The sequence below is a fragment of the Chelmon rostratus genome, chromosome 15, assembly GCF_017976325.1.
Source record: "Chelmon rostratus isolate fCheRos1 chromosome 15, fCheRos1.pri, whole genome shotgun sequence".
Lineage (NCBI taxonomy): Eukaryota > Metazoa > Chordata > Actinopteri > Chaetodontiformes > Chaetodontidae > Chelmon > Chelmon rostratus.
The window spans coordinates 10,011,235-10,032,093 of record NC_055672.1 but is presented as its reverse complement, the minus strand read 5'-3'; the positions used below and the strand labels follow the sequence as shown (position 1 = coordinate 10,032,093).

Here is a 20,859-nt window from a genome sequence, read left to right as displayed (position 1 = left end):
TGCTCAAGAAACACATCCTCATACATATTTTGATACAGCACTATCCTCCCCTTACATTTCCTTGTTACATCTTTTCCTCTTTTGTCTCTTATTGTGTCTTTTAACAGTCCTCATAGTAAGCAGTTTATAACCTCCATAAAGTCTTCCCTCACCACTCTATTCCATCCTACTGGGCCTTGACTCATGACCCTTACCTACGTGTCTCTGTGAAGACATGCTGTTTCTGTGTAGCCTCACACTGAGCCTCTTTGTTTTATCTTCTGATCGTTTTCCTCTCTATCTATCTGTGTGGCTGATGAGGGCACTGTAGATAATGTTAACAGGAGCTTGTCAGCCTTGAAAGACATTGATTCACTGGTAACATAGAAAGCACAATGGGCCCACTGCTATGGCTCTCCAGAGAAAAATATAGGACATATTCACACAATGTATGCCAATGGTGTATTGCACTAATTAATATAGAAAATAAATGGGTTCTCTCAGTGGGCCAGTGTTGTAGAAGTAATGGAGTGATTACTGGATTTAAAAAAAAAGTAGGCCTAATGTATCCCAAATTGATGTCTTCACTTTCTTTATACCCACTTTTATGGTTTTACTTTCTTTTTTGTAATTCAGTGGAGGCATGAAGTATTACTTCCTTCCATCCACCAGCCATTTCCCTATCGTATAATTAGAGCTTCATGTTTTAAAGATTAGGCAAATGCTGACAGGGCGGTTTCTCTTGCATCTCTAAACTCCCCCACACTACTCTGTCTCACTCCCCCATCACCTCACTTTCTCCCTGTGTACTGTTCTCTGTCTAACTCTTTCTGTATCCCGAAAACTCTTTCTTTCCCTTTTTCTCTCCCTCTAACCCGTCTCTCCATCCCCACGCCCTGTAGGGCTGCGGAAGCATGACGTTTGCTTTCTGATCACGGTGCGGCCCAACCTGCCCTACGGCACACGCTTTGACCGGCGCCAGCCCTTCGTGGAGCAGACAGGCCTGGTGTACGTGAGAGGCTGCGAGGTGCAGGGCATGCTGGATGACAAGGGACGTGTCATTGAAGAAGGTACGCTCATATGTGCACCTGCCTGCCTATACACACACACAGACACACACTAAAAACACATGGCATACATCCACCCATCAGACCTCCTTTGCACAATCATCGCTACCTACACATTCCAGATAGAGGGTCAGACTGGTGTTGTCATGGCAACTGTCACACTGAGACCTGACCTGGTCACATTAACATTCCATTAACCTGAGGTCAACATCAACACCTGAGAGCTTTGGTCCCTGCCCCCTGCTTTATTTATTGGATTTAACTGAAGAGCTGCATTGGCTGTATGGGGATAGATGTGCTTCTGTAAGAGTACACCAAATGTGCTTGTCCTGCGGAATACAGTAATGTGTTATATAGGAAGTACTCACCTTTATTTCTGAAGCAAGGTATAGCCAGCAACAATGTGTTCTAGCACTGGAAAACAGATTTGAGCACAGCATGACATTGTACCTGTAAGCCACTGCATTTTGCTTAAATTTGCTGTCATTAGAGAATCTGTTTTGTGTGTGAGTGTCACACAGGAAGAATCCCCCCAGACCAAATTCAGATCTCTGGTCTTTCCTGGAAAGCGAAAATATGTTTATACGGTAACATGATCTCCTCTGTTTACCGTGTCGTGCTCTTCCCCACAGCCCAAAGCAGCCCCCTTGAGCGGTTGATTCACCTAAGTTAGTCTGCATCCCAGCTATTCTAAGTGTTTCCCCAGTGGGAACATGTGTCCATGCTCTGAAGCACCCTTTCCCCTCTCCTCCCTCATCTGTTTAGATTAAATATGCAGAGGGCAGGGCTTTCTAAATAGACATGCTGCCAGGGAACATGCCCTGCCAATGTCAGCTTGGTTAAACTTTCAGATCCCCAACAGGGCTAAGTGGTACTCTGGCTAACTGAGTGGTGGGGCGATGTCACATAAATCACTGGGCACCTGGTGAAGGTGTGGGGAGACACGAGCTGAGAGTTGCATTGTGAGACACTAATAATTGACTCACATAATGTCTTAAAAGAAAAAAAAACAGAATATTTGTGAAGCATATGAAATTATACACGCACAAATGTGAGTTCTATGTGAGTTAAATGAACACATGCAACACAACACGTTTTAATCATGTATTGATTTAATCCCACCTTTTAGTAACTGATGGTTTCATACAATGGCAGATACTGGTTTTAGTACTCACACACTTGGCCCAGCTGTCCACATTTTTATCCTGTGGTGTAGAGGGTGTAGCTTCCCCTTTTAAGTTACTGCCACTCTTATTTTAGTGAGGGGCATTTGATGAAGCCCACATAGTTGAATACATGTGTGCAGACAGATGTACACATTGATGGGCTCACACACAGCAGAGGCCAACAGGGTTGGGTTTCTCGCTCCTGCTCTGTACCATGCAGCTCCATACTAAAATCTGTTTAGATATCTATGAAAGTTGTACTTGCTGCACCACTCATGCACCCTATGGGAGTAAGACTAATGCCAGTGGCCTGTCAGTCATACATCTACATCTAATTCCTCTTCCTGAGGGGCTCATAGTACTGTAGCAAGTCAATCAAGAGTGAGCTCTTTTAAAGACTTAAAGATTTTTTAATGTAAGGATATGATGGAAATGATTATTACAATTGTTGTTTTTGAATTGGCTGATTTAGGTTCAGTGTTTATATTTTCTGTTTTATTGTCCTGTTTAATTTAGAGCTGCTAAAATGTTTTGCTATGCTAAAATCATCAGTACCTATAATACATATATTGCACCTCACCAGTAAGGCCACCACATCTTATTTAATTTTGTTGAGACATTAGGTTTAACTAACAAGTATCCTCCCCACCACTCTGGTTTAGGACCTGATCCAAAGCCGAAGCTGCGAGGAGACTCCAGAACGTTCCGTGTCTGGCTGGACCCGAACCAGTATCAACAAGACATGACCAGCAGTATTCAGAGTGGCAGCGAAGACCCGTATGAGACTTTCAACATCATCATGAGACGCAAACCCAAGGAGAACAATTTCAAGGTTTGGACTCCACGCTGTAGCTCACAGCTCAGCCCTCGGTGTACATTGTATTTGAGTGCTTCATCTTCAGACCTTGAGCTCTGATGCTACCAACACCACCCCAGAGTGATGTATAGCACATATTATACTCTCTTGGGTATTGTAGCTCTAAGGTTGGGGCCAGGGCAACTCTGAGATTACCACCCCCCCAAGGCCCTCCCAATGGTCCCAGTGAGAGGCCCTTCACACTGGATATTCATGTGATACGTAACCCCACCTCTCTCTCACCTTTTAGAATCCCCTTGTGGCCGTAAGCCAACATTGCACTGTAATGCTTTCTGTAGGATAGCATGCTATGTTGTAACATAAAGATGCCCTCAGCAGAACCCCGCTAATAAAGAAGATTAAGAAAGCTAAATCTAGGTTGACGTTTCCATGGATATTGAAGTTTTCTGCAGGTCATAGTAAAGTTATCCATGTGAGCGTTTGAAACTTTTCTTTGAAAAATCCTGTCTTTTTATGTTGTTTGGCTCCATTTTATTCAGATTTTTTTATGTTAATCATACACAAAGCCGTTACGCTTTTTCATCTCTCTTTTATTTGAGAGCTCCTAATTACGGCTTTGTTAAATCTGCTATTTCCAATTCCGCCCACCCATTTCTGTCTTTCACAGCCAAAGCAATGACAGATGATTCTGTTTTTTTTTTTTTTTTTTTAATAAATTTGAACACAGGAACTAATGGGTATTCAAGAAACATTCTTCTCCATCTTTGATGTGTGGCAGAGATAAAAGTAAACATGTTTCCCTTCCCAATGTTTGATGCTCAGGGTATTAGACAGGTTGCAGCTCATTAAAATCTAATTGACAGACATACAAATTACCTGCTGTCCCATCAGCCCACCACAAAGCTATTCTTATCCAGCTAAACCAACTCTTGTGGGATGGCTGTCTGTTGTCTGATGTGCCTCAGTTATATTTTTCCTCTTCAAATCACTTTTTTTTAAATTTTGCAATCTACTGATTTGATATCCGTCACATATTTGTCTGTCTCTCTGTTTTAGGCAGTGCTAGAGACAATCAGAAATCTGATGAACACCGAGTGTGTCGTCCCAGACTGGCTTCACGACATTATCCTCGGCTACGGTGACCCAGGCAGTGCCCATTACTCCAAAATGCCAAACCAGATCTCCACATTGGACTTCAATGACACCTTTCTGTCCCTGGACCATTTGCGTTCGTGTTTCCCTGGTTACACCATCAAAGTCACAGAGGAGAACCCTGAACTGCAAGTCTTCCCTTTCAGGTAAAAGCCAACGATCCAATGATCAAATGATAAAGGGACAGGTTGAAGTTCATTTACCTTGATCAAAATAAATGTATAGACATTAGTATTTTATTTTCTTGCCGTTGGATAATTTGTATAATAGATACAACTGATGTCATATTATTATGATATATTATGGCCATAATCCCTCTTTTCCCATTTTCCTCCTTGCTTTACCAGAATCAAATTTCCCATCTCGAACAAAACAGACAAAGGGAGGAAGAGAAAGGCTGACGAAGAAGCGGAGGACAAAGGTGAAGACATGACCTTGATCGTTGAGCCCTATGTCACCCCCAACCGTGGACCTTATCCCTACAACCAGCCCAAAAGGTGAGAGGTCAAGTCCATTATTCAGGCCTTCCCGTTCACACCTAAACAAGATTAAGGGTCAGACGGTTGTTCAGTGTTTGGATAAACTTTAACTTTTCTCTGAAGTCAGTGTGCTGACCTCTTTAAAAGTAGTTACTCCTTAACAAACATACAAAAAGTGTATTGTAGCATACTTTAAGTCCTTAACCTCTATCCAAAACATCTTTACAGTATATAACAGCAAAGAGGAACAAGTCAGATGTTTAGCATAGGTACCCTACTGTTGGCCTGACTATTTAGATTTGTTTGTCCGTGCTTGTCTCAAACTGACTGACTTCTTTGCCATGTAATGTTGTCATGCTATTTTGGTTGTTGTTATGCCTACACTTGGAAATTTTTATGCAACTCAAGGTGTTCAGAAGATGCTTTAATATTCCTGCACCAATTATAATGTCACAAAATAATTGCCCTTCATGAAAATGTAAGATTCATCTGGTGGTGTTTTACAATTCGCGGTTTGCACTTTGATATTTAAATCTTGGTAGCAACAACACGTCCATGGGGAAGATCTAGTTTAGCAATCTTTTAAGATGGTCTCAATAAACATCAGAACAAAACTTGCAGCATTAAGTAATAATAAAAATAATAATAATGAAAGCATTTGAATAGAAATGTGTTTATGCTGTCAAGGCTGTTCCGTATCTCCAGCTAATTACTAGGTTTATTAATATCAGTAATGTATTTAATTTCTTACAGGAATACAATTCAGTTCACTCCTACTCAGATTGAAGCCATTCGAGCTGGGATGCAGCCAGGACTCACCATGGTAAGGATTTTGTATTTGATGTTTTTATTGTATACATTTCTCATGTAAGATTTAAGATTGAATGGAGGCCAACCAAAGAAAATCTGTAAGATATAAATGATCACCTTAGAAAACATAGAAAATGGCAACATTAACTTAAACTTAAATACCCCACACAGCCTGATGTTTCATTTTTTTATTTCCAACTTTATTCTATTAACAGAAAAAGTGAGTCACAAACATTGCAGACGTAATTAGGAGGACAAGCTTTGTTTTAAATCTATACTTATAAAGTCATCAGACATATCCTTGGGTGTGAAGCTATCTGGGCGAAGCCTCAAATCAGTCCAGTGGGTGCTGATGCTGCAGGTGCATACTGTTCCAGCTCACTGTTCCTAAGCCAACGATTTGCAACCATTAATCTCAGTGATGTACACCAGGGGAATTCCTTCACCAGTAAATATGCTGCTGTTTGGTTTCCCATCTCCATCACTCATGTAGAGGGATGACAAATTTCCCTAAAACCTCTCTGTAATTTTGGCATTACTAATGAAATAGTCAACTGCACATAAAATGACATAGGATTACAGCTACGGATGCACCCAGTCTATACACACATCCAGTACTATGTCATTCCAGCATGCTGTTGCTATCGCACTGTTTTGACAAAAGTGCCGTTCTGATGTGGTGATTGGAAGTTGGCGGCAGGGTCTGAGTTATTTATTGTGCAGCTAGCCGAGGTAAATATGGCAAGTGGGCTGTCAGCAGAGTCATAAAACAACTCTGCATGCATGCCTTTCTCTGCTCCACTCCTCACCTGCTCTAACCTTCCTTCTTGGCATATGTCACAGTCGTTAGGAGCCGTAACAAACACGCACTACTTCCCATTCTGCTTGGCTTTCATGTCGGGAAACCAAGGAGCTGATTATGTACTGATTTATGCAGGAATATCTAATTGTGCTTACTATTTTAGCAGAAATTACTCACCTGAGATGCCCATACTAAGACCACCCTGTTACATGAATATTTATTTAGTAGATTAGATGTGCTATTCCCCCCAGTTCAGTAAATATGAGGCTAATTATCATTGTAACTTGTATACAGAGAGGAAGTGCTACTTGCATTCAGATAAGTACAAAAGGGAGGCTTGAGAGATACAGTACTTAGGCCTCCTATAAATTTTCTGCATTTTCAGAAGCTCTTTGTGTCTGTGCCCATCTGTGCAGTCACTGGCAGCACCACAGCCTTGTTGCATTGGATATATCTGAGCTCTGCTAACGATGGGGCACCAGCCTAGCCTGTTCTGACATGCCCATGGCCTAGCTGTCACAACCACTAGGGTGACTCCAAGGCAAGCGCCTTTGTGCTGTGACCTAACTTCTGATTGTGCTTATCTTCTCCTCTGCTTTTTTTTTTCATTTCTTTCCTTACACCTTCTTCACTTCCTGCTCTTTCTCTAGGTCGTTGGACCACCAGGTACTGGAAAGACAGATGTTGCTGTTCAGATCATCTCAAACCTCTATCACAACTTTCCCGAGCAGAGGACCCTCATAGTCACACACTCAAATCAGGTGAACACACAACACATCTACACACAAACCAAATCAGCACATCTCTGATCTCAGAAAAGTTTTTCCAACACCCTGCTCAAAAACACTGAAGCTGTCTGGAGAATTTAGAGCTTGTACTCAGGGCAGCATATTAAAAAGGCAATAGTCATATTCAAACCATGGAGGAAAAATTAACATATAAGCTCCCTTGTGCCCCGGTCTTTCCTCGGTATTTAATCATAAAGTAATCTACTGTTATTTTGCACCAGTGGGTGCTTGCCAAAAGGAACCTTGGCCACAAAAACATAGCTGTATATAATGATGAAAAATCTTATAGTCGAACAATAGTTTTCCCTTGAATTTATATTCCTTATACCGGAATAGACCCTTGCTTTATAGTACGCGAAATACCTTAGATATTACACATCAACAGCACTGTATCAAGAACACATTCATAGAGATTGAAAACAAGACTCCCACATCTGATCCTGTTTACTTTGTCACCATGATTCATTCCACACTAGGCTCTGAACCAGCTGTTTGAAAAGATCATGGCCCTAGACATCGACGAGCGTCACCTCCTGCGTCTGGGCCACGGAGAAGAGGAGCTGGAGACTGAGAAAGACTTCAGCAGGTGAGGACGGCGGGGAACAGGTGGAGAGAGAACACACACACTGAAAGATGCACCTAAACAAACAGGAATGTGCGTGTGAAAATTGAGACAACATGAATTCACACATGCATGTGTGGAAGTGCATTCAACGAATGGTTACAGAGTTATAGTGCATATATGCTGCAATTTGATCAAAGCAGACATCACACACACACACACACACACACACACACACACACACATGCACACATGCGTAAAAAGAAGCAGCCCAGCTGTCCACATACATAGTTAGTATAAGTCAACACAGTGACAGGGCTACTCGATACTCCCATATGCCGGGCCACGGACCTGGTTCATCTTCATTAGGCATCGTTGGCCTCTCAGGCCTTTCGGCCAGTGAAAGGGATCTCTCCCTGCAGCCCTGCACTCAGAGGCAATTCCTGACTGATTAACCCTCTCATCACTGCTCTGCCCCACAAAAACTGAACTCGTACCCAATCGCAGTAGCCACTTTGTGGATCATTTCCAACAAGAGGAGGAGCCTTTATGGATATTTGGATGAAAAAAATTTTAAGAAGCAACATTATTCCATATACTAATCTCCTGAAGTGCTGTTTGGAATAATGTTATATGTCTTGATCATAAACGTCTGTTACATATAAGTCCAATTACAGTTATGGCTGACCAATAAAAAGAAAACTTATTCTACAGTATTACATGTAATATACAAATAATTTAAATGTGAAAGAAAATGTTTGGAACCTTTGATGAAGTTGAACAGAGAAGTAGCTATTGTAGTGTAATCCAAACACATTAGGCCTTTTAGTGAATAATTAATTTACAACAATATGCCTAATAATGAAATGAATACATAAAATAATAAATAAATAATTACATGAACAAATACACTACTAGCAAAACTAAAAGTAGTGTTAAAGTTTTAGAACTTTCTTTGTCTACATACTAATGGACACATAAAACACACAGTGCTGCTCGTCTTCATACTGTATAGCACTGGTGGCAGGGCACAGAACAAATTTGCCTCAGACAGGAACCACTAGAGTCTTGTTAAGGAAGCCCCAGTAGTTCCCAGCTCTTTCACCCATGTTTTTGTGTAAACGCCAGGATTTGTGTGTGTGTGTGTGTGTGTGTGTCTGTGTCTGTGTGAGATGCCTTGAAGCATAGTGACTCAGTTCTTGCTACTGAGACATAGTGAGATGGGAAAAGAGAACGGCACACTTTCAGCACTCATGACAGACTTAAGAAAGAGAGATTATCTCGTGATACCCGAAACATTTACAGTTCTACACGACTGCAGCTATACTTAACACCGTTAAGATGAATCAGTCACAACCTTCTTTTTTTGGGCTAGGAAAGCTTTTTAGCCTGAATATAAATAACTCAGTGTTATTGAATATTAAGTTTTCATGCTGTTACTATTTATAGTTTCCTTATATCCCACATTGTTAATTACCACCTTATCCATCTGTGGCACTGAGCAAATTGCACCCTATAGCTCTTAGCAACCCTTCCAGAGGAGAAAGGGAGGGGTGATGCATGTCGCTCTTTTGCAGTACTCTGTGTATGACTACTGTTCTGTGTGTGACTATAGTATGAATAGCGGTGTATGGAAACTGGGGTCTGCACATGGAAGCAGTCTGTTACATTCTTAAATTATGCAGCAACACAGACATAAAAGAAAGAGCTTTAGCCAGCAGCATTTAATATGTTCCTGCCTGCCTCCTAACAACATGCAGACTCCACACTCCCTCCACCCCACTGACACCAGCAAGAGAAGAGAGCCAGCAAGTTTTAATTAACACTGTATACGAGATGACAAAGTGGAAGGCAGTGCTCCTTCGAATGCCTAACAAAGGGGAAGCTACAGCACCATCAATTAACAATGCCTCCCTGTATTTCATGATGAATTTTGTGCTTTTTTTAATGAGATTTTGAGAGTGCAAGTTCATTGTGGTATATGAGGGATCTTCTGAAATTTCCAAGTAATATATTAAGTTGTCTATATGTGTACAATAGGTTCGAGGTGAAAAGTAATCTTTGTTGAGAAAGCAGCATCCTTGTTCAGGTTCAAGCACAGTGGCTGCAGTTGTGTGTAATGTTTATATATATATATATTAGATTTATTTTTATTTTTGTATCACAATATTTTCGATAAATGCTGATTTTCACACCTGTGTATCTGTTCAGATTTTTTCTTTCTCAGCAGCTGAGTGCTTTACAGGTCTGTCAGCATGGGAAGCAAGGCCACTCCCGGTTTTCATTTCATTTTATTCAGGCCAAACAGGCAGAGCACTGTGATTGTCTTTGAGTCATCTGCTGACTGAGGATCTTTACAGAGGGTCTAAAAATAGAGTTCACCTCTAGTATTACCCCCCCCCACACACACACACACACACACACACACACACACACACAAACACACTTCCTGTCTTCCTGTACGTGCTGCTTGTCTCATTGCCACCTGATAATTGCTTTTAAGCAGTATTGTTTAGCTGCACAGTAGGATGCATGATGGAACCTTGTGTACGGTCAAGGACAGCCATTGCCCTCTTTAAACCTCTGTACTCCGTTGGGTCATGTTTACAGTATAGTTTACGATGTTAATTACTGTACTGTACTGACGACCAGGCTTTTTGTCACCTGCTCAGTCAAGGGCACAAAAACAGCAGTAATTACACCCACAATTACTGACAATCAACTCAGTGATCATCAAATCATGATTAACTGTGTTCCGTTTGTCCATTCATGGACATTTAACAACTTGATGCTGCAGTGGGATTCAAATCAGAGGTTGAATCTGCAATGAGAAGAAATGTTTCACCTGCACCAGTCGTGTTTCCATCAACAGATTTTTGTGCACAATTTGAAGTATCACGTCAGAAAAGGTTGATGTGAATGGAAAGATGTGCAAAACTTCTTCAATTTTGCAAAAAAAAAAAAAAGTTTTTATGTTTGCATGAGGTGTTTTGGTTTTGGTTTCTGCGTTTGCGAATAAGAGATGAAAACACCTTTTTTAAAATAAGTTCTGATGTAGAAAACATTTAACTCACATGACTTATCAGCTGTTTCTGCAGACCTGATATATGATAACATATGAAACAAACAGAAATGTAATTTTTTCCATTGTATTTTTTGCATTCGTTTGTTTAAGGTCTCTGTCAGGGTTACCATAGCAGCATGTGGGCAAATGAACCTGGGTCACGGCACCAGTTGTTTTGAAGTGAGGTTTAATATTGAAGCACAGGAAGAATAGAGTAACAGCGTTAATAGATTCAATGCCTTTTTGAGACCGCTATCTCTATCTGCATCCGTGTTAACTTGCATGACAGATCTGGGTGAAATCTTGTTCCTCAAATCAGCATACTCTATCATTCTGTCATTGTGTCATCATACTTGACAGTTGTTTGAGATAATTTTAACTCCCTATACAAAAAGGTAAACTTGTCAACTAACTATACTGTGTCTGTCTCCAGATATGGCAGGGTAAACTATGTCCTCGCCAGAAGACTGGAGCTCCTCAGAGAGGTGGGGAGGTTACAAGAGAGCTTGGATGTACCGGGAGATGTTTCTTACACCTGTGAGACTGCTGGACACTTCTACCTCTACCAGGTAAGATCAGTTGATGTGTATTAGAGTTGGCTGGTATCCACTGCATAATATCAATCTAGTACCTCAAAAAGTCACGTGATTTGGGTAGCAGGACTGCCTACCACATTGTCATGTAAAGTGAGAGCGGCAGTTGGTGGCGATAATCAGAAGAAAATAGAGTAACTAGAAAATTCCCTCTGGGAAATTTTGAAAGGGACACGGGGTGTCTTTAAGCCGACAAAATTATCTACGTTTTAAAGTTTGAATGAAGTCTCTAGGAGAAACTATGGCGAAGCAGCGGACAATTGAAAAAGGCTGCAATTTGAGAAAACAGCAGATATCAGGTAGTCAGTCCCTGATTAATGAACTGGTCCCAGCTGTGTTTCTGTGGCTTTCTCCTCTGCTTCATGTCTCTGTTAACATGAATTAATGAACTGAATCAATAAACACGAATGGAGCTAATGCTAACGGAGCTAACAGAGCTAACACTAACGGAGCTAACAGCTAACGGTGCGAATAGAGCTAACGGTGCTAACGCTAACAGAGCTAACTGTGCTAACAGAGCTAATAGAGCTAACGGCGTTAACAAGGGGGCGGGGGGATGGGGTTTTCATTATGCATTTGTCTGTGTGTGTGTGTGTGTGTTTGTGTATCTGTCATTGTGTGTGACTGCGTATGTGTGTGTCTTCGTCTGTTTGTGTGTGTGTGTCTGCTTGAACTACACAAGCAGCCCAACCAGCTCCTACATGGAGATGTGTCTGGTATATGTGTGTCTGAATGTGTGTGTGTGTGTGTGTGTGCGTGTGTAACTTCTGCCCCACCTCCTGATAAGTACCTCTGCACCTCTCTCACTGTTTACCTGTGTGTGTGTCTTCGTCTGTTTGTGTGTGTGTGTCTGCTTGAACTACACAAGCAGCCCAACCAGCTCCTACATGGAGATGTGTATGGTATATATGTGTCTGAATGTGTGTGTGTGTGTGTGTGCCTGTGTAACTTCTGCCCCACCTGCTGATAATTAGGGACACGGGGCAACGTCCCGAGTCACTGGCTCCTACAGCTATGAAATAGCTGCAGGAGCTATGCCTGCAGCTACGCCCCGAGTCACTTATTGTTATCCCGCGTGTTTCTTCTTCTTCTTCTTCTTATTTTTCATCCTCCTGCGTTTGGATATTAATATTGACTTGCAGAGAGAGAGATAATGTTAAGGGTATCCAGGTTTGCCGAATTAATTAGAATGGATTTCTGTCTGCTCTGTTCCTCAGACATATTCATGCCAGTCAAATCCAGGCAGTATTAAAGTTTCCATACCCTAGACTCACGGCTCTTTTTGCCTAGACTGCAAATACCTTGAATCAGTCTCAACCTTTACTGTTTATTCCTGTCACCTAATTATCACTGTCCTCTCAGGCTGCAGGAGAAATGCCACTGCAGACAATTACTTACTTGCACTCTCATGCTTCGCTAGAAGGTTTCTAAAATAGACATTTGTAACATAACGAACTGCAGGATGTAGCTGTCTATCTTCAGTGTGTTATAGGGAAGCTCAAGTTTATATCCAACCTTTTCCTCTTCTGTCACTTAAGTATCACATCACATCACAACAGTAATGTGAGACATATAAAAACAGTGTAAAGATGCCACTGACATAGTTTTTAATGGTGGTCATAACTATATCCTGTAGCAGATAGTTGTCTGGTAAGTCAAAGCCATAGCTAAGACTTGTATACCATGGCCGTTATCCGAGCTCTAGTGCCACAGTTCATGTCTGATGATGTTCACACTGCCATTTTTGCACCTTGCCAGAAGTCTGTCAGTTGTCTCACTCACCCACACAGAAACACACACATACACTATATTGCACACCTTCTTTATTTAATGTTGCACAGAGATTGCTTCTTTTGAACTGAGTTCTTGAGTTATTTTAGCTCTGAAGAATTGCCAGCAGTGTCGTGCTTTGACATTTGAAGTTCTAAATGTCAGGAAGTTCTTAGTGTGGCCAATCTCTGACCATAAGCAGACTATTCTGTCATTGATCACTGATAATCGTGCACATGTAGAGGAAGGTTTCGATGGGGGTCTTAATAGTCCATACAGACAGATATTTAACACACAATTAAGCTGAGTACTCTAGCAGATTCATTAATGCTACCCTTAAAGTTGTTTTTCACAGGTTTGCAGTATTTTTAGAACTAGGCTACCCTGCTGTTTGGTTGAAGCTGGTTTATTAGGTGCTCAGCAGGGGTACCTTTATACAAGTGAGTCTATCTGTTCTCATTTTTGTGGAATATTTTTTGGCTTTTTTTTTTTTTGCTATGGCCAATTATTATAGAGAAAGTACAGCATACACCATTTAGGCTGTGCAGAGCCTTGCAGAAAACCCACTGCGCACTCATCCAGCATCAATCCTAGATAGGCATCAACACATATAATCCAAATTCATACAATCCACAAGGATGTGTGAGATTCTTCCGTATACACTTAATGGAATCTATCATGACCGGGCTCAGCCGCTTAACATTCAGAGGACTGACTGTCTGCTCTCTCTTGCCCCACTGCAGGTGATATCTCGCTGGGAAGAGTACATGAGTAAAGTCAGGCCTAAACAGGGCAAGAAAGTGGAGGCGCAGGCTGTGGCTGCACACTTTCCCTTCCACAAGTACTTCTCCAACGCCCCCCAGCCTGTGTTCAAGGGCCGGTCATATGAAGAGGACATGGACATCGCAGAGGGCTGCTACCGCCACATCAAGAAAATATTCACCCAGCTGGAGGTAAGAACGACACACACACACACACACACACACACACACAGTGTACTAGTTTGCTCACTGCTGAGCAGCACACAGTGGGATGTAAGGAGGTTACTTGAGTACAGTAAGGCAAGGCAATTTTATTTATAGACCACATGTCATCATAGTTAAATTCAATGTACTTAACATTAAAATTCATACAGGAACAAATGTACATGTACAGAAGCACACATCACACACACCATCTCCAGCTTATCTGAGGTAAACATATATAGCCTTTTCCCTTATTTTACTGTCTCTCTCTCTTTCTCACACACACACACCCCCAAACACACACACAGGGTACATCAGCTGTATTTGATGGTAGACCAGCTGAGTGTCCAGGTGTTGCACAATCTCCCGTGCACAACTAACTGTGCCTTCCTGGCCACCTCAGTGACACATTGTTGTAGATTAACAGTGATTGGTCAGACTCTGTCCCTGTCTTTGTGGATGTGTCCGTTTAGAAGGAGCTCTTCTGCCACTTTTGCATCTCTCTCAGTTTTAGTCATCACCTGTCTCATAAGTTGCTTAACAGTACATAAACTGTTTATTTGTAGATAGAATTGCTGACCCTTTTTGAAAAGATGAGCAGTACAAGTGATGAAGGCTATTACTACTTATCTTTTTTACTCTCTCTGTCACTCTTTTTCACGCTCTTTTGCACTCACAAACACACACACACACACACACACACACACCTGAATGTGTTATCATTCCTCCTCAGCTCATCGAGTATTTCTATAGGGGTAACAATAACATTTCAGATTTATGGGAATACCAAGAAGGTCTCAGAAAAGCAATAAAGAAGTTATTGGCCGGAGGTAATATCCCAACATGTGTGGTGACCTTGATTTATCTGGCTGGCCTCTGTATCACTGCATCACAGCACCTCTCCCTCCTCCCTCAGCCTCACCCATGCTGCAGTGAAATCTGTACACCCATTAAGAGGTATTGCTGTCTGTGGTGTGCTGGGTAGACAAAGCAACATACTGCTGAATTGGCTGATCTGTCTGCCTTTTCAAATGTAAAAGCAGTTTGGAATAAGCTGTCATAGGAATATCCTGAGAATTTATTGCTAGACAGACAGATACACAGTGTGCCTCCTGGGTTCCTCCTGTATAGACATCTCCCGTTTCCTCCTCTGCAGTCCCACCACATCTTTACCGCTGTTTACTTCTTTCTGTTTTTTCTTCGCTTCCATCTCTTCTCAGTGACTGTGAATCCGTACCGTCTTGATTTCACCCTTCAACCGCTCTGGAGCCATGGGGGTTAAAAATAGATCTCATCAATATTGCATGTTTTGATCGGTTTAATATTAATGTTAAAATAGTAACACATCAAATATTTATACTCAGCGCTGTCCGAGTCTACTTCTCCCCTCTTCCTTCCCTCTCTCCCTTTCCTACCGCTACACAGCTAGTGTGGCAACTTGAAATAGCAAGCCTGTTTACCCATATATCCCCTTTGCCCCTCCCTACAGCGTGCTTTTCATAGTGCCATGATATCGGCATTCTGAAGTGAACTGATTAGTATTTTGTTTAAAGACTGGCTGCTAAATTTTCCATTCCCCATAAGCCATCTAAGAAAATCTGTGCTCTCCAAGCTGCAGTTATTGAACAGCAGAGCTCTCTGCAGAGCAGCTCTGTGGCTGGCTGTCCTGTGTGTCACTGCATCATGGGGAAAGAGGATAATAATATGTTTATTTTAAAGGCGGGTAGGATGCCAATCACTTAATCATCTTTTGACTTTGACAAGACTGTCAAGACTGACTGTATTTTGGAGTGATTGGACATTTCCAGGGAATCAAAAGTGGAGACAGTTGGAGCGATCACAGGGTTAAAAGTTTTTTTAACATTACATTTTGAAATGTGGGTAAACACAACGATGTATTAGTTGTGTTTCTAATTACTGAATTCTAATTGAATTCTAATTACTTTTCTTTTAGAGATGTGTTTATTTCACCCTAGATAAGCATCTTATCCATCATCTTTGACAGTAAATCATCCATCATTTTGCCAGTATGTCATTTAAGTTTCCCCTCATAACCCCATGTATAAAACATGAAAGCAAAACTTAGCTTTATGCAGAAATACATGAATACACATTATTTCCAGAGGTCATTATATAAGTTGTATTTAATTGCCTGTGGGGGGTTGCCGTTTTCCTGATCTTTTTAATATTTGAGTTCCTCGTCCTATTTTGTACATAAAACATTTCTGCTGAACCTCTGCCGTCTCTTGTCTACCCTGGAAGGAGTTTAGGGCGTTCGAGCTGCTGAGGAGTGGACTGGACCGCTCAAAGTATCTGCTAGTGAAAGAAGCCAAAATCATTGCTATGACCTGTACACATGCTGCACTCAAACGCCATGACCTGGTGGAGCTGGGATTTAAGGTTACTCCTCTCACTTGACTTAAATAAAGCAACCATGGTTAAGCTTGTATTTACCTGTCTTTAAGAACTTGGTTTAAATTGTTCATTCTCTTTATCAGTATGACAACATCCTGATGGAAGAAGCTGCTCAGATTCTGGAGATTGAGACCTTCATCCCCCTCCTGTTACAGGTAACTCTGTCCTGACTAAGTCTTAAAACTTGTTGTTGTTAATCTTGATTGTTGAAAAATTACAGCCATACCTTGCCTGAAAACTCACCGCCAGGCCTAAGTTTTGACCTCAAGTTAATCCTTAGCTCAGGGCTCTGTCTTTCTCTCTGTTAAGGTCTGACTGATGGGCTCCAAACACAGTAATGGTGCTTGTCTTTGGTAGTTGTGCCTAATTGTGCGAGATAGTGCTAATGTCTGTTTACAGATGAGATCATTAAGCACATCAGCCCATCTACAAACCTCGCCAGATCTTATCTCTTATCTCTCTTTTCTAGTGAGCCACAGTCAGAGCGTTCGGTATCCGTCACAGTGAAAATGTTTATTCCTCCTCTTCCCCTTCCCGCTCATTATCCTGCCATACAACCCGTATCAGTAATTTCAGTGATTAAATCAGATTGTGACTTGCAATGGTTGGTACATCAGATTTGTCTGAGGTCAAGCTCCAAATAAACCATATCTAATTAACTAAATCTGGCAGCGTGACGTACACATGAGTAAAAACTGTACTGGCCCTTCATGCTTCACTACGCACCTGGACTTAAATGTTATTCTCTGCTTAAGATTTGATTTCATGTATGCTATATAATATTATTATGTCTTTAGATGACACAAAATTGAATAAAGTTGGACAACATGGAGAAGTTGTAGTCCACAGGGATTACACATGTGGACAGAGGTTAGACTGTACAGGTTATATTTTAATTCATACAACATTGTTTACAGCTGTTGGAAAACCTAATGAAGTGTTGGACTTACACTGTGGAAAATGGAAAAGACAATATTTTACTGAGTCTAGAATGGACCCCTTTACTTAATTTCAGTGTTCTCCATAACAGACACGCTGAGCAATTATTTTTGCTTTGGTCTCTGCAGAACCCAGAGGATGGCTACAGCAGGCTGAAGCGTTGGATCATGATAGGAGACCACCACCAGTTGCCCCCTGTTATCAAGAACATGGCCTTCCAGAAGTACTCCAACATGGAGCAGTCTCTGTTCACCCGCTTTGTGCGCCTGGGCGTGCCCACCATAGACCTGGATGCACAGGGCCGTGCACGTGCAAGGTTGGTCACCTCGGCAGAGCATAAAGCTAGAGTCAGTTTTTGACCAACTGTCATACATGATATGACATGACATGGTGTCTTAATGACTGCCACTGTCTCCTCACATAAAAGGACGTAACAACAGTGTGACTTCTTCCTGTCCCACAGCTTGTGTAACCTGTACAACTGGCGCTACAAACACCTTGGAAACCTGCCTCATGTCCAGCAACTGCCTGAGTTCCAGGTGCCCAACCCTGGCCTGACCTTTGACTTCCAGCTAATTAATGTGGAGGACTTCAATGGGGTGGGAGAATCTGAGCCTAACCCTTACTTCTACCAGGTCAGTAGTAGTACACACCACAGTACACAAATACAGACCTGTTTTCAACTGTAAATACCCTGCTGCCTACAGCATGAACCAACACAGACCCATACCCATTACTTCCATTTGGAGATTTACTGTATTCAGCATATGTGTAGCACAGGTACGAGCTCAATGTTGGAACACTGTGTGGCAGTTTCCAAGCACAATTTATACACTCATTTACACAGATACACACTCATGCACACTTAGTTCCACCAGAACAGATAACAGTATTCCTCTCCAGCTTCCATTTCCTCTGAAATGGTTGTTGTACAGCACTTCATTCATTTTTAAATTGTAATGGTTTGCTACCAGTCCATATGATATATTCATAACCCTGCTTAGTCTGCAGCTAACACTGGCTGCCCAGCACAGACCAGTGGGTTTGTCCTTCACACCAGGAGCCAGATTGTGTTTCATCATGACATTGCTGAGACACTCAAGACTGTGTGTGGGTGGGGGGTGCGGGGCAGGGTTGATAGGGGAGTGCAGAGAAAAAAAAAGTGTTTACTTTGGCACCACACCAGCACAGGAGCCCAAATGTTACTGTCAAATAAAACAACAAAACCATCTAGTATGAAAGCCACATTTGCTGCTGCTTTGGAAATATAACATGTTAACCAGTTAATTTAACTGGATTATTTATTGGTTTTATGTTCTTTTAGTAGAGGAAGGAAACTATTACCAGAATAGTTGTTTGAGATAAATTTTATAGTAAACACAACAATTACAAGGACACAACAGAGAAATCATCAAAAAGCCAGCCGCACTTGATTTCAGGTAAAAGTCAGTTTTCGTGATCATTACAATAGGTACCAATCAGTAAAAACATCAGTTGAGACAGTGATTTATGTATAAGCTGAATGGCCAATGAACATATCGCAGTGCTTCATGAATGTCACTGCAGCATTCAACACTGTGCATGCTCATGTCCCTGAAGCTACTTATTGTTCTTACATCCAGACCAAAATCCAGACCATGTGCGCTTCATGAGGCACCAGGTCACATGAACCTCAACTCCATTTGCCTGTTGCCGTTTTCAGGCTTCTCAAGGGGATTGCCAGTAACATTCACTATGTCTGACACGCACACACACGCACACACACACACACACACACAAAGACTTTCCCAGGAACCAGAACGGATAAATTGGACACTAGAGAAGCAATTGTATCCAGTGCATGCTGAATGCCTGTCACAGCTGAACAAACACTGCCACAGCTCTGCTTCGCACTTACACAAACACACCACAGTCCAAAGGTCTGTTTCCTCTGCTTTGCCTCATTTGTTAAAGCACTTTCTATATTGAGTCTCGGCCCGTTGATTGTACTTCCCAAGTTGTCAAATGGCTCATAAAGAGGAAGATGCTTATCTAAATCCACATCTTCTGTTGTCAGAAAATGGCTTTTCTCAGCCACTGGGCTTGTTAGTCTAGACTTTTCTGCTTCACAAGCTACATTTTAAATTGCATAAACGCAAAAAGCATTGTGGGCTCCACTCACAGGTAGTCAAGATTTATACCTCTTACTACCTCTTATGTGTTTGTATCTACAACACAATGTGTGAGCCTCTCTAACCTTCTGTCTAGTCTCTGTTTCTGTCCCTGTTTCATCCCTCCATCTTCTCAGTCTCATGTGGGGGCCTCTGGTCACTGGCTCAAGCTCCACTGGGCCTTTCAGTGTAATGGCATTAGGTCACATTTATGTTAAATATGCACATGAGGTAGGCTGGAAATGCCAGCCACATGACTACTTAGATAATGCTGTGTGTGTGTGTGTGTGTGTGTGTGTGCGTGCGTGTGTGTTTGCGTGTGTTTGCGGGCGTGGGCCTTTTATGTCCATAACATGATGTAGCTAGTTCCTTATAACAGAATGAACTCGGTAGATAATGTTGAAACATTATGTGACTGTGATTTTCAACATTTTGTAGATGATTTTGAGTAACTACCCTTAAAAAACATCAGTTCATATCTCATACATTCACCACCAGACTTAAATATTCCCCTTCTACCAGTACAAACCTGGTGTCATTAAAGTTATGAATATGTGCCATTTGGAGACAGGTAACAAGGGAAGAAGAACAAAGACTGTCACTCTGTTTGATGTGTTGACTCCAGTGCAGCTGGATCAGGAGCTGTTGATGAAGCTGCATAAATTATTATCAAAGATGTGAGGCTGCAGTCCAGGCTTAATTGAAACCGGATGAATAATGCATAATGTTGGCTTTTTTCCTTTCCGTTTTTTCTTTTTTTGGTCACATTTGAAGGGCAGAGTGTAGCCTTGGAGCCAGGATGCACATGTTCATGCTGAGGAATTTGTTGATTGTAAAGTGGGTGAATGATGCATACAATGTTGGCCTTTACATTTAGTCACATCTGGAGGACAAGCTCTTATGATGTTGTCCTGGGGGGCTTGGACATATGGAATTGGAGAAGCGAGATCAACAATTATAGCAAATGGGTGTGTTTATATATACTATACAAATATATGGAGGCAGTGATACTTTTTTCTGTGTGTGTGTGTGTGAGTGTGCGTGCGTGCGTGCGTGCAGGCATGCACTTCTGTAACAGTGGTATTTGTATACAGTCTGAAAATGATTAGCAGCAACTATTTTGAGAAAATCTTGTCTTTCCTAGTTTAAATGTAAATGTGGCGATCTTGGTGCAATATTATAGCAATCTGCCATCAGACTGAGTAATGAAGGTTTTGATGATGCAGAGTTTTGCCACACTTGTAAAAATCAGCAAACAATCAGCTATTCCCCACTTTATGAATATCACGGCCACTGTAGAAATATGCCATGCTCCCTCCTGTAGGGGATCCTAGATTGGGA

At 41.7% G+C, this 20,859-nt stretch overlaps 1 protein-coding gene across 1 annotated transcript in view; it reads left to right on the top strand.

Annotated features, from left to right (window-relative positions):
- The window catches only part of aqr (aquarius intron-binding spliceosomal factor), a 48,881-nt gene that overhangs the window by 15,495 nt on the left and 12,527 nt on the right, over positions 1 to 20,859 (top strand). Inside the window, exons 19-31 of the mRNA XM_041953496.1 lie at positions 882 to 1,049; positions 2,875 to 3,044; positions 4,086 to 4,327; positions 4,529 to 4,678; positions 5,414 to 5,483; positions 6,923 to 7,033; positions 7,537 to 7,646; positions 11,120 to 11,255; positions 13,793 to 14,002; positions 16,277 to 16,414; positions 16,513 to 16,584; positions 17,497 to 17,684; positions 17,832 to 18,003. Of these exons, the coding sequence (XP_041809430.1) occupies positions 882 to 1,049; positions 2,875 to 3,044; positions 4,086 to 4,327; positions 4,529 to 4,678; positions 5,414 to 5,483; positions 6,923 to 7,033; positions 7,537 to 7,646; positions 11,120 to 11,255; positions 13,793 to 14,002; positions 16,277 to 16,414; positions 16,513 to 16,584; positions 17,497 to 17,684; positions 17,832 to 18,003 (1,937 nt within the window). The remainder of the gene's footprint in view (positions 1 to 881; positions 1,050 to 2,874; positions 3,045 to 4,085; positions 4,328 to 4,528; positions 4,679 to 5,413; positions 5,484 to 6,922; positions 7,034 to 7,536; positions 7,647 to 11,119; positions 11,256 to 13,792; positions 14,003 to 16,276; positions 16,415 to 16,512; positions 16,585 to 17,496; positions 17,685 to 17,831; positions 18,004 to 20,859) is intronic.